General features: G+C 40.1%; 1 protein-coding gene across 9 annotated transcripts in view; it reads left to right on the forward strand.

The window, feature by feature from the left end:
* The window catches only part of Mpdz (multiple PDZ domain crumbs cell polarity complex component), a 152036-nt gene that overhangs the window by 121701 nt on the left and 17007 nt on the right, over nucleotides 1-13328 (forward strand). For all 9 annotated transcript variants that reach the window (XM_027400212.2, XM_027400216.2, XM_027400219.2 and 6 more), the window contains 7 exons: nucleotides 607-803; nucleotides 1844-1935; nucleotides 2190-2280; nucleotides 4795-4872; nucleotides 11048-11140; nucleotides 11232-11306; nucleotides 12924-13089. In XM_027400212.2, the coding sequence (XP_027256013.1) occupies nucleotides 607-803; nucleotides 1844-1935; nucleotides 2190-2280; nucleotides 4795-4872; nucleotides 11048-11140; nucleotides 11232-11306; nucleotides 12924-13089 (792 nt within the window). The remainder of the gene's footprint in view (nucleotides 1-606; nucleotides 804-1843; nucleotides 1936-2189; nucleotides 2281-4794; nucleotides 4873-11047; nucleotides 11141-11231; nucleotides 11307-12923; nucleotides 13090-13328) is intronic.

Below are 13328 nucleotides of genomic sequence, written 5' to 3' on the forward strand. Positions count from 1 at the left end.
AGATGACTCGCTGACATGGGGCTCATCAGGTGGGCTTTTGCATTGGTGCATTGGGCACCTACATGGGGCCATACCCTCTCAGATTAAAGTGGGTAGACAAACTATTGAGCAAGAGATCATGTAGTCAGGGCAGATTTCTTAAAGCTCGGACAGATATATTGACTTGTCCTGGTCTAAGGGCTCTGTCTTCCACTCTCTTCCTTCTGACTTGATACCCAGCATGATGTGACGAATGGTGCAGATTTTCCTCTGTTGGAGAAGCCTCCACTCACCAGTAGACAAAAGTATTCCAAGTACTTTAGCCCCTCTCTCCCCTCCAAGTGATTGGAGTCAATGCCACCAAGGTGAACTGGTCAATATGGCCCCCAAGATGAACTGGTTCATCTAACATTATGCTGTGTACACCCTCAATACAACGAAATCTCTCTGAGCTCCCTTATTCTGGGAAAACAAACCTAATGTCCAAGCAGCCAGTCTGTCTAACTTTTAACTGCCAAGAAATCATGTTGAAGCAAATAATGTCTCTTAAGGAAAATAAATCTAAAGCTTTTATAGTAAAGTGTTTAGCTGTGAATTAACTGTAAATGCATTTGTTGTTACGTGTAGAAAATATCCAAGAGCGTTATGGATCCCTCTCAGGCCAGCTCCACATGATTGAGCTGGAGAAAGGTCACAGTGGTTTGGGTCTAAGTCTTGCTGGGAACAAAGACCGTACCAGGATGAGTGTGTTTATAGTGGGGATAGATCCCACGGGAGCAGCAGGAAGAGATGGCCGACTTCAGGTTGCTGACGAGCTTCTAGAGGTAGGTGCTGCTAGTTTTGAATTTGCTCATGGCTTCATCATGCAGTGGAAACGTCAGTTTCCAGAATGTCACCCAGACATTGTGTAGTGACTGACCTAACCAAATTGTCCACTGTCTAATAAAATTGATGTAGTGCAGCAGATTTGGCTCCACAACAAATCTCTACAACATAGTTTGTGTTCCATTAACTCACACTAAAGGTCATGACTCTGCAGCACCAAAAACAGTTTTTGCCCCAAGATATTAATAAAAATCACACTTCAAAAACATGCTTGTACCTGTGCTTTATTTTTATTGGGAGTTTTTGAAATGCCAGTAATGCTGCTGACCCACTAGACATTCTGGAGGTTGAATTACTAATGAAGTAAGTATTGGGGTTGAGGTGAGATGAGGCCAAAGCTAATGCAAGCAGTAACTAAACCTGCCAAACAAAATAGATCTACAGGCCATACTTCATAGTGTTTAGACTTTGTTTTTACTGACTCAGAGTAAGCATGACTCCACACTGTCTCAGAGCTCTTCCATGTATTTGTATATCTCTACTGTCTGGACCAGTTCTGTTCACAGTGGCTTAATGACTGGACACCTGGGCTGGCACATTCACCTCTGTAGAATGTTGTGCTACTTACAGTCTGATGCTGTGCCTTGAGCCTTCCTTGCATGAATTTAGATACCCTGCTTCCCAGGACATGCTTCTTAAGACCAACTGAGAGATGTGACAGGGGGCTTACCCCTGTGGTCTTTGCAGGCCACAAAGCCCTTGTCTTTTGGGAAATTGACTGTCTTCTCTCCATATTTGTTCAACATGATGTGTCTACAAAGTGCCCAGGGATATCAGAGATCATGTATGTCACCTTAATGTTAGCTATAAACATGAGCTCTTCTATATTCATCATCAAAATTTTGGTTTGGGTTCTGGAGAGGAAAAATGTATTTAATATGATAAAGAGAGCAACTCACTTTTTATTAGCTAGACAAGATGATAAAACCTAAAGAAATGAAGAGATTTAGGTTCAGTTAATGATACTTATTTCTTATAGATCAATGGCCAGATATTGTATGGCAGAAGTCATCAGAATGCGTCATCAATCATTAAATGTGCTCCATCTAAAGTAAAAATAATTTTTATCAGGTGAGCATTTTTCTTCTTTCTTTGGTTTACTAAATACTTGGCTAGCATTTCACCTCTGAATTATTTTCAGTGAAATAAAACATATATGTATATATGTAGATATATACTACATATGTAAATACACACAATATATATCTGGGATCTAAGACTTTGGGGTTAGATAATTTGTTCTTAATAATCTTTATGACACTTCAAGATAGAAATGGGAATAATCTGATGATATGATGAGCTGATACATTCTTGTGTTCTTTTAGAAATGAAGATGCAGTGAACCAAATGGCTGTATGTCCTGGAAATGCAGCAGACCCTCTGCCTTCTATTTCAGAAAGTCCTCAAAATAAGGAGGTATCTGTAATGCATTTGTTTCTCTAGAAAGATTTGATTGATACAACGTTTTAATTTGGCTAAGCATTGTAGAACATTACACAGATTCAGAGATAGCTATAATGTTAATGGTTAATGTTCAAGATACTACCACCAAATAGCACACCACTTATGTAAAGGCCACCAGACAAGCCCATATATATAGCAGTAAGAGGAAGAAAGTGGTCTGTTCTGTTCTGGAGAGAGACTTCATGGTGATGTTACATGTGGAGAATATGGTAGAGGATTAGGGGACCCAAGTGCTGTATAAAGAATGCATAGGAATACATAGGATAAGGAAGAACCCATGCTCCAGAGACTACCTGAATTGGAAAACTGCAAACAGCATTAAGGAGTGGTATTGAGAAAGTAATGGGAGAGGCAAGAGAGGGTCATTGAGAAAGGAGACATGGTCAGATCTTGAGAACACTGTGAAAGCCATCCATTTCAACTTCCATCATCATGAAAATTGTGTTTCAAAGGTCTTGGTCTCCCTGAAAATTCTACTGCTGGCAGAGAAAGGAACTGTGTGAGGCAAGAAGGAAACTGAATTTAACACAACTTAGTTAGTTGGGCTGGTTCTAACTTCTGGTTTATTTAGACATATTTAAGTACATTACAATTTTGGAAAAAAAGCTTCCTGGTGATAGTTATCTCAACACCATGTGCACAATAAAGCTTGGGGTGTGACTGCATCAAAACTCTTTTGCAAAGTATATGTGACTTCTACTATGAAGTGGGTTCTATAACTTAATTTAAGGGCCTAGGATCTGATATAGTCTCAGACAAAGATAGAATAGAGGTCACTAGGCTGTAAAGTGCACATGGCATCTCCCTTAAAGATGAGTTTCATTGACTGAGAAGCACTTCTCAAGATAAAGGTATAGGGAGGAAAAATTTGAGATAAACTGTATAGTCCTAGTGATTTAGGTGTGGCCAGGCCCTATGGATAGTACAGATTACCAGGATATTAACAACATCCACTCCAAGCTTTCTGGGCATAAAACAGGCTTACAGCTCCCTTCTGTTGAAGAGAAAAGTCTGCATGTTCAACATTCCTGTTTTCTCTGGTGCTTATTTGTAAGCATGAGAACCTTATGCCCTCTACATAAATGAATGATAATTAAATTTTCAAAATCTACTATCAGGCATTTCCTGGCAGAGAAATGAAGTTCAAGGAATTACAGAAACAGAAGCAGTACAGGAGAAAATACAATGAAGGCCCGTTGTACAATAAGGGAAGAAGAAGAGTTCACACCAGAGGTTTTAGACCCAGTCTAGTAACATTCTTGCCCACACAGATGTACTTGTGAAAAAAACGTTGGAAAGTATTCATTCAGTGAACATTTCTTGACTAATTTGATGGTTTGGATAAAGAATGAAACAGTGATTAAAACAGAAGGAAGTGCAAGGCTTTCCTCACATCTCACACTTCACTAAGTATCAGCAGGAGCTGATACTTCATAACCATCCCACTGACCACCTCAGGCTGCCTACTGGGGAGTGCGGTAGGGGGACATTTGTAGACTACCTGTGCACTTACTAAGACTGTGGCTTTTTCTGCTTGCACCATTACAAGGCTGCAGGTTGAGAAGCCTGCTAAAGTATACATTTAGATATGTTATGTGGTGTTTAGAGACAACTCCCCACAGAGTATATTGCATTTGTTAGCCCCTGGGGGCTGAAAATACTGGCTTACAAAGAACATTAGAAGAGAAGAGAGCAAAGGGCAGCCTGTGCAAACAACAACAGAAACCCTCACTAAGAGGAAAAGAACCAGTAGGCCCTTGTATAGCAGTAGAGGAGAGAAAAGTGGATCCCATAGCCTGAGATATTGCAGAGAAGGCCAAGAACAAGATAGTGAGAGAGGCCCCTTGGATCTACAGCCAGGTGATGACAGAAAGGCAAATGACAACAAAGAAAGAGAGAAAGCAACAGCTAGAGGGTCACAAATTGGTAGTTTTTGTTTGAATTGAGAAATCTTTGGATTTGTGTCTGAGAACAGTAAAAGAAGATAGCAGACACAGAAGAGCTTACCATTAGAGCTGCCATGGGGTTTTCAGTGGCAGAAGGTGAGGGCAGGCTTCATTCTCCCTTCAATGAATGTTTGAGTAGAGGGCTTATTTACATATAAGGGAGAGAAAGAAATCATAGTCTGCTTGAAGCTGCTTCCTCATGGGACTTAATTTGGGTAAGTTATAGTTATAGATGGCAAAATGTATTTTTATACTGCACCAACTGTTCCCCTTCAATATTATAGCTTAATGACTTTTATGGAAAGATTTAATAATTTCTGAAAACCTATCATAACTTGTGGAGAAAGAATAATACATGGTGCCTTTTCTGTCAGAGAGCAGGCTTCTGATGGACTCCATTATGGAGTAAACCCAAGCAAACGTCTAAGCTAACAAAATAATAAATTTTGTTTAAGTGGTTCTTACATTTAGGCAAACAAATATACTTAACAGTTACCTTTTGGACATCTTTCTTTGTCAGGTAGAACCAAGTGTTACTACTTCTGCAGCTCTGGACCTCAGTTCACTTACAAACGTGTACCATCTGGAGCTTCCCAAGGTAAATCCTCTTTGAGTGGGAGTTAACTGAATACTCTCACACACTCATCCTGTCCGCTGGCTCCCTGAAGGATTGTCTCTAGAGAGTGGTATCTGCAACATCTGGGGTCTTGTTAGAAATGCAGGCGATGGGACACACCCAGAGCTTCCTGTGAGTGAGGAGCTCTGAGATGGACCTGGAAATCTGCTTTAATGACCCCCTGTGATTGCAGTGCACAGTCAAACCTGGGGTTCACTGTGCTAATCAGTTCTGAACTGTGGACCAGCTTTTCCTGGTTTTAGTGTTACTGGAAGGCATGAAATCTGCCGTCTCTCCGTGATTTGTTTACTGAGATGCTGCTTAGTAGATACAACAGTGAAGAAACTAGTTCATGAAACTGGGATAACTAGAAGTTTAGCTGATAGGCTGGCACTCAGTGAAGTGTTTGCCTGGAGAAGGTTTGACTTTCAGGTTCAAATACTACTTTGCAGAAATGGTTTGCTGAAAAGAAACAAATGTTTTCACCTACTACAGCTCCTACTGAAAAGCAAGTGGACATGGGTATGTAAGGAGGGGCCCAGGCATAGGAGATGAAGGAAGTAGAGTAGGGCAGAAGGTTGAGTGCAGGAAATGTTGTAAACATAAGTAGCAGGAGTGGTCCATTTCCTCCAGCAATGAGGCACCAAGGCCTGATACTCTGAGTCTGGATCGTTCTATCAGGTTAGTGTCCATGTTTCATCACAGATGAGCTTTGTTTCATTAGGTTCCTCTATATAGTGTGGAGACAATAGTAGTACTTTTGTCTTAGTCATTTATGAAGATTAAATGAATTACTTATATAAGAGCATAATTCCTAGCACACAGCCAGAATATTGGAAAATATATACGACTACATTGATTTTGTTTCTTTTTAATAAAGAAACAAACCTGTACAAAGATGGGCTGCTGCAGTAATTTTTAATATAATATTTTTACTAAATTTTTGAGAATGTCATATGTGCACCCATGTATAAAAGCGCTTCCCTCCACCACCTCCAAGCGCTTCCCCCATCCCTCCCAACTTCATGTCCTGTCTCCCCTTCACCCAGTTTGTGCTGCTCAAATACCCATGGGTGTGGGACAATCTTGATGGAGCATAGTTGAGCTACTGGGGCCACACACTCAGCTGTCAGATGTAGTGAGCCCACCATCACCATCACCAATGCAGGAATGCTTGGTTATGTACAGCAGCCCCAGCTGCTGTGAGGTCTCATCATGGGTATAAAAAAGATGTTTCTATTATGAATTGTTTTGCTCTAGACAGATGGAACAGAATAGAAGTCATTAGAAGCTTTTGCTCATGCATTTTAATTAGAACCCCTCCCAGTGCCATGTCAGAGTGATTATGTCCTCTGTGTTCCTGTCCAGATTTCAGGGCTCAGTTCATCTTAAGTCTGTAAATACCAATGACGCTGTTTAATAGTGTAATTATGTACCTACAGTTTAATTAGTTTATTAAGAAGCACTTAAATGCATGTTTAAATTTTGGTATGATTTTTTTTTTTTTTTTTTTTTTTTTTTTTGGTTTTTTGAGACAAGGTTTCTCTGTGACTTTGGAGGCTATCCTGGAACTAGCTCTTGTAGACCAGGCTGGTCTTGAACTCACAGAGATCCGCCTGCCTCTGCCTCCCAAGTCCTGGGATTAAAGGCGTGCACAACCAACACCCAGCGGTATGAATAATTTTTCAGCCTGTGTTTATCTGTAGAAAAGTTGAAATATGTAAATGCCTCACATGACGTTTATGGCAGTTCCAGTTGATTTCCTAATGCTTAGTGTATGCTAGAATAAAAAGTGCCGAAGAATGCTAGAAAATGATCATGATAGATGAATGAGGCACACAACAGTATAGCAGTTGAGAACACAGACTGAAAACCAGACCACCTGGAGCAGAGCCCAAGACTTAGCCCTTAATAGCGATGGCAGCACCATTAACCTAGGGCAGATTCCTGATTCGGCACATGGCTTCCTTGTATGAATTACCCTGACCAAAGCAACTTAAGGAGAAACTGGTTTATGTTGGCTCACAGTTCAAGGGTACCGTCTGCCATCACAGGTGAATCATGGCAGCATGAGTTTGAAGAAACAGATGGCCACACTGCAATTGTAGTCAATTTACTCTCAGTTTAGTTTCTCCTTTCCACTCAGTCTAGGACAACAGCCTGTAAAATGGTGCCACCTACAGTTAAGGTGGATATTGCCACCTCTATTAGCCTATAACCCTTTTCTCCCTGTGTTGCTTTTGATCAATATTTTACCACAGCAACAAAAAAAGCTAACTATAATACTCTCCAAAATAAGGATAAAAAATAGTACTCATTGTGTACTTAGTGATATATATATATATGTGTGTGTGTATACATACACACACACACACACACACACACACACACACACACACACACACACACACACACACACACACTGTATTTAGTACCTGGTGTACACGTGCACACACACACACACACACATAAACAAGTATTGGGTATTATTATAGTTGTTAGGAAAGAATAAAAGATATCTCATTGATGACACTGATGTTTTCTCTTCCTGCCTTGCTGAGTTATTCCACACTTGTTTGCATTACTTTCGTCCCTTGCTGAGAACCTTTTAACAACATTGATTGTCAAGCACATCAATTAACATTTCTTTTGCCTGACCCTTGGTAGTGAGGTAGACAGAAGCCTGCTTTGTCCACAGGAAGCCATCTCACACCCTGAAAGATCTCAGATGACGCTTTAATCTCATTTTCTTCTGTCTTCTGAAATTGAGGCTGCCCAAGTCAGTTATGTTTGGGTTGGTTGAGACCTGGAACAATGTTCCTTCATGCTGTAACATAAGTTTTGTCTTTGCCCTTTATCATTCTGCTGATTTATTCATAGATGACTATTATATATACTTCCCTTTTTGATGTTGTTGCTATCTGTTGAAAATCCAAAACCTTGGAGAATGTCAATGCTTTGTCCACAAAAACTTCCATTTACAATTCAGTTTTGTTATAAACTAAAATATCAGGGAACTGAAATGTATTCTTTTATCAACTGCCAAAGGGAATAGAGAGAATATTTAAGAATCTTTTAAAATAAGCTAGACAGAGAAGAAATCGTGATTTCCAGGATTTCAATTATGAAATTTGAAGGCATTTTGCTTTCCTTATCTATAAGGGAGAATTTACACATTCATAGTGGAGATACTATTCTGAAGATTAAGTGAAATCAATAAAGCACTTGTCAGAATCCAAGTTCCCATAATTGTTTTGTTAAACTTTTAAACCTGTGAGATTCTGAATGGCCTATAGAATGTGTCCTTGCATGCTTCCTTTGTGGAGGTCTTTATTTAAAAAATGATAAAGTGGCACATCCCATTAAGTCTGTGCATGCCTCGTTCTTAGATGGCATGGAACTGAAATGCAGTGAGGTACAGACACAAGAGCTTTCTAACATTGGTAACTTATCTCAAGTCCTTTGTCCCTTAACCCTCCAGAAATTTCAAATTATGTTTGTTTGGAAAAATAATTTAACAGTGATAGAACATTTGTTCATTATGACATTTACTACTTGGCAACAATGGAAGATTGCCATTACTGCTCCACTTTTAACTGCTGCTCTCTTCCTAGCTGAGACCGGATCGTTGGTGTTCCTGTATGTTCCACTGTGCCCATCCCCTGTTCAGAACTTGCAGTTAACTGTGAGCCTAATAATAGGCCAATTCTAGTTCTGTTGCAGAAATGCCATTCAGTTATCTTTTTTTTTCTTTTAAAACTTTTTTTTAAAGGGGAGGGCTATACAAATACAAAATAAGTAGCCTGGCTTTTGATGCTAATTCAGTTAATCAGAAAACCTGATCAAAATATATTTTTAGTACTCTTTACCCTAGAAAACTAACTATACATCATAGCAAGCAACAGATACTATGATTGCCAAAAATAGGCTTCACATCCGTATGATTTTACACAGTAGAAATCCGCAAATAAACAATCAGAGTTTTCTTCTGAATTTTAGGAAACGGTTCACTTTCTTAAAATGACAGTAGCTTGTTCAGTTCAGTCTCACCTGTAATTCTTGCTGATAGTTTTCTAACTATGTGACTGAATGACTTCTCCAGATAGTTTTCTAACTATGTGACTGAATGACTTCTCCAGAATCATACATGGTGCATTTTGAAACACTAGTTCAAGACATTGTTTCTTTTATCTTCTCCTGCTGAGGAAGGACTGCATAGACTGTGGCAGAAGTGAGCGGGGAAAGTTTACAGTTAGGTAGGAAAATACACACTCACATCCCTACTCCTTTCTTATGCTTCATCCTGCTTCTCTGATACCATTTATCTACAGTATTTTATAGTGTTCTCAGTGGGGTTAGGGCATAATATACATGCAGATGTTTGGCTTACTATTCCTTTAGAATGCCTATTGCAAACAAGAACAAAAACCACAAGCAAAAAAGTCACAAAAAGGAGAAAATTAATTCCATCAGGCTTAATAAAAGGTTTTTGGATTCAGGTTAGTCTTCAAGCATGTTGATTCCAAGACTCATTAGTGTCATCAAGGGGCAGGTCTTTCTGCCCAATCATGCACAGTGCCTATTGATTCCAAAGATGACCTTCATTATAATTCTGGATGGCTGCCAGCCATAGTTAGGGCCTGTGCCACCTCTTTTACATGTGATGGGGGAGAGGTAAGCGTGCTTGTTTTCTCAATGTCAGGAGATCCATTGTAACTACCAGCCCAGGTCACATGCATACTCCAGCCAAGGACTGTTACTATAGTAAACAATTATAGACTTGATTAGAGTCGCTCAATCTTTGAAACTATTTACCTTTCTTTACATAACAAATTTTCAAAACCCCAGGCATAAACAGGCATCTGTTGTATCTTAGTTCCTGTGAATGGGGAATTTGGAATATATCCTCCGGGTGATCAGGCTTAGAACCTTCTGTATGGTTCCTAACAAGCTTCCAGGATCAGCCACAGTCACTCACTGCAAATTTGGGCCATGGGTGGCAATTGCTTCTACTTCCAAGGTGATTTCCTTGAATGAATGTATCTGAGAGATCCCCATTCTTTCTGTGGCAAATCTAGTGTTCTCCTGCCATGGCAGCAGGCTTCCCACAGAACCACTGATCCGAGAGAACCAGAAAACAGCAAGCCATCTTTTGTAACCCAGATGTGAAGTTCCATCCTGTCATTTGTTTAGTTAGGATGTGTAGCCTCTCCTCCTACCTAGGCTTGCTGTATTGAATCAAGGACTATTGAGATTTTCTGTGTCTTTTAAAATCACCGTCCAAAATACAAGAAAGGAGCAAGGGAGGGAAGAGAGAAAGATTAAAGATGGGGAAGATGGTAGAACAGTGGAAGGCAGTTGGTAGGGTTGGTCCCTGGAGGATTTAGGTATATTAATCAAAATGACTCATTATTACCTAGGGTAAGGTGAGAATGTATATGAGATAAACAACACCCCCTCCACATATTTGTGAAGTCAGTTTCTGACTAAGTAGAAAGTGCTACCATCATTTACATTTTTAGATAAGAAATCTTAGATTTTTCCCCATTAGGTGGGAACATTAAGATATCATATGAAATGCCTAGGTAAAAGGTGGATTCAAAGCCAGTAGCCTACTGTCTGATAGTAAGTGTGGCTCCAGATATGTGCTTCTGAGAGACCATGCAAGTTTGCCTTTTATCCCTCTGACTTTGTGTGAAATTCCTCTGTATGAAAACTATAATGAGAAAGTGACTAGCTCAGGCTAGAACAAAAGCTCAACACTTTGTTTTAACTTTATTAAAGTAATCAGAAAGGAAGGTATAAACCCCTGTTACTAAAACTTTTTTAGTGTTGAAAAAAATACAGATCCATGTGATGTGATGTGATGTGTTGGCTCTGCAACCTTGGCCATTTCGGGGTCATGATTTACTCACAGATGCAAGCATGCTCCTTCTGCAGCAAATAAAGAATCTTTTCTTGAGCAATGACCCTGAGGGTTGTGCCCCAGAAGGAACAGAGCCTGTGGCACCAATTGCCCCATCATTAGAAAGGCATTTAATTGCTTTTGTAGCCTTTGGGTTGATGGTGTGTTGGGTCATCATGGCTCCATATCTTTACATTTGAGTAAAATAAATCAGCTTCAACTTTCCTGACTGGTCTTCATTTATTCCTCTAGGATCAAGGAGGTTTGGGTATCGCTATCAGTGAGGAAGACACACTCAATGGACTAGTTATCAAGAGTATAACTGAGCATGGAGAGGCAGCCAAGGTGACACTGGTTAACTTTCTTGCTGCTGAGAAGTGGTGGAAGGGGGGAACTGCTCTGAAATGCTTACACAGATCTTCCACTTTCACCATAGGATGGAAGGCTTAAAGCTGGAGATCAGATCTTGGCTGTAGATGATGAAGTTGTTGCTGGGTGTCCTGTTGAGAAGGTATTTTTGCAGTAAAGGCAGTGGCACTGCTAACCCATCCTTTGGCCTGGCTCAGTTGGGGGCATAGGTATTAAGCCTGGGTAGATATATGAAATGGATTATTATTTCCAAAAAGAGAATTTTCCTCAGGCCTCCCAGTTTTTGTTTTCTAATTTCTAATCAAGATGATGTTATGATTTTGCCTGTTATTTTTGCTAAGTGTTGTCTCCTTACTTCATGATGAGAATAAGGGTATATTTTCCTTATGAATGTTTAGCCTTAGGTAGCTGTCATGTGTATTGTTATTAAATAGATTTGAAGATGCAGCCATTACATGCCTGATATTTGTTGGTGTTTAACAGATCTTTGTAACTAGAATCTGAATGATGCTATTTGTATATAAGCTCCAGGAAAAAAAGCTTTGTTTCCTTGGGATGTGATTCACTACCTCTTCTGGGGTAGAATCCCTTTCTACATTGGCCACCAAGAAACTTAAAGCTGTTTAAAAATCTTTCAGTTGTAATAACTAAATCTTCACTTCGGTCCTTTAACCTATAAGTCTGATTTTGATTTGCATTTGCCTTGACTTTACTGTTGCTTAGTTTGCTCCCTGCCTTTAATGTGTGCTTATCAGTGTGTTTGTCGAAGTTTGTGGAAGCTGCTTCAGATCCCTTGTAGAACAAGAGAGAAGACAAAATGCTTTCTGTGACATAAACATTGTAGCGATCTAGGGAAATGGACAAACTTGACTAGACATGTAATAAGTTGAGAGCCAGTCCCCCAATATACTAACATAAAGAAGAATCTTGACAAAGCTATTCTAGAAGGAGAGTAGAAATTAGCCATATTTGTAATCTCATTGGACAGTTGAAGGACTGGTGGAAGATTTCTTTTTGGAGTCATGGGGAAATCATTTGTCTCTCTTTTCTTGATAACAGATGAGGTAGAGCCCAACAACACTGGATCTGGGGAGCTAGTTCAGCCAATGGAGTGTCTAAGGATCTGAATCTGTGGGACTGGAGTTAGGGTTCAGTGGTAAAGTGTGCTTCAAGCAGAACTAACATGGGTTCTGTTCCCAGCACCCATGTCAGGTAGCACCCAGCTGCCTTCAACTCCACTCCAAGAGATCTGACACCCTCTTCTGGCACCTACATATATATACACATGCATCCACACATACCAAATAATAAATAAATGAGTAAATCTTTACAAATAAGGGACACATAGTCAGAACCCATGTTGAAAGGAGGAGGAAGAGGAAGAATAGGAGAAAGTGAAATAAAAAGCTGACATAATGATGTGCGAGCTTTTATAATCCTCTGATGAGGAAGGAGTAAACAGAAATTCTCTGGGGCTCATTGGACACCCAGCCCAGCTTGATCAGTGAGCCTCAAGCCAGTGTAAAACCCTATGGCCTTGACATGCCCACACGTACATATGCATACACAAACATGCATGCCCATAAATGTGTACACACACACACACACACACACACACACACACACACACACACACACACACACACACACACACACACACACACACACACACGAGATTCCAGCAATTCTGGTGCTTTATTTGTATACGTTTACTCATTTGTCTTGAACTTTGTTCTCTTTCATATCAATATCTGACCAGTTTATCAGCCTTCTGAAGACAGCAAAGGCAACTGTAAAACTGACTGTTCGAGCTGAGAATCCAGCTTGCCAGGCTGTGCCCTCAGCAGCTTCTTCAGCCAGTGGAGAAAGGAAAGAGAGTGCCCAGTCTCCTGCAGTCCCAACTCTGGACCCAGACTCCATCCCAAGTAAGGACTGGCCATAGGGCAACCTCAATAGAGGGTCTTCCTTTAAATGGCTCATGAGATTCCTACACATAGGGCAACCTCAATAGCGGGTATTCCTTTAAATGAACAGGCCTGCCCACAGGGCAGTTTGAAGGACATTAAAGTCAAAGCATCTTCAGTGACTGAAAGGTTTAAAGAGGGAATAACTGATAAAAAGTGTGGACCACTGGGCAGTAGACCTGTGTGTATAGGTTACATAA

Source organism: Cricetulus griseus, chromosome 2, assembly GCF_003668045.3.
Source record: "Cricetulus griseus strain 17A/GY chromosome 2, alternate assembly CriGri-PICRH-1.0, whole genome shotgun sequence".
NCBI classification, from domain to species: domain Eukaryota; kingdom Metazoa; phylum Chordata; class Mammalia; order Rodentia; family Cricetidae; genus Cricetulus; species Cricetulus griseus.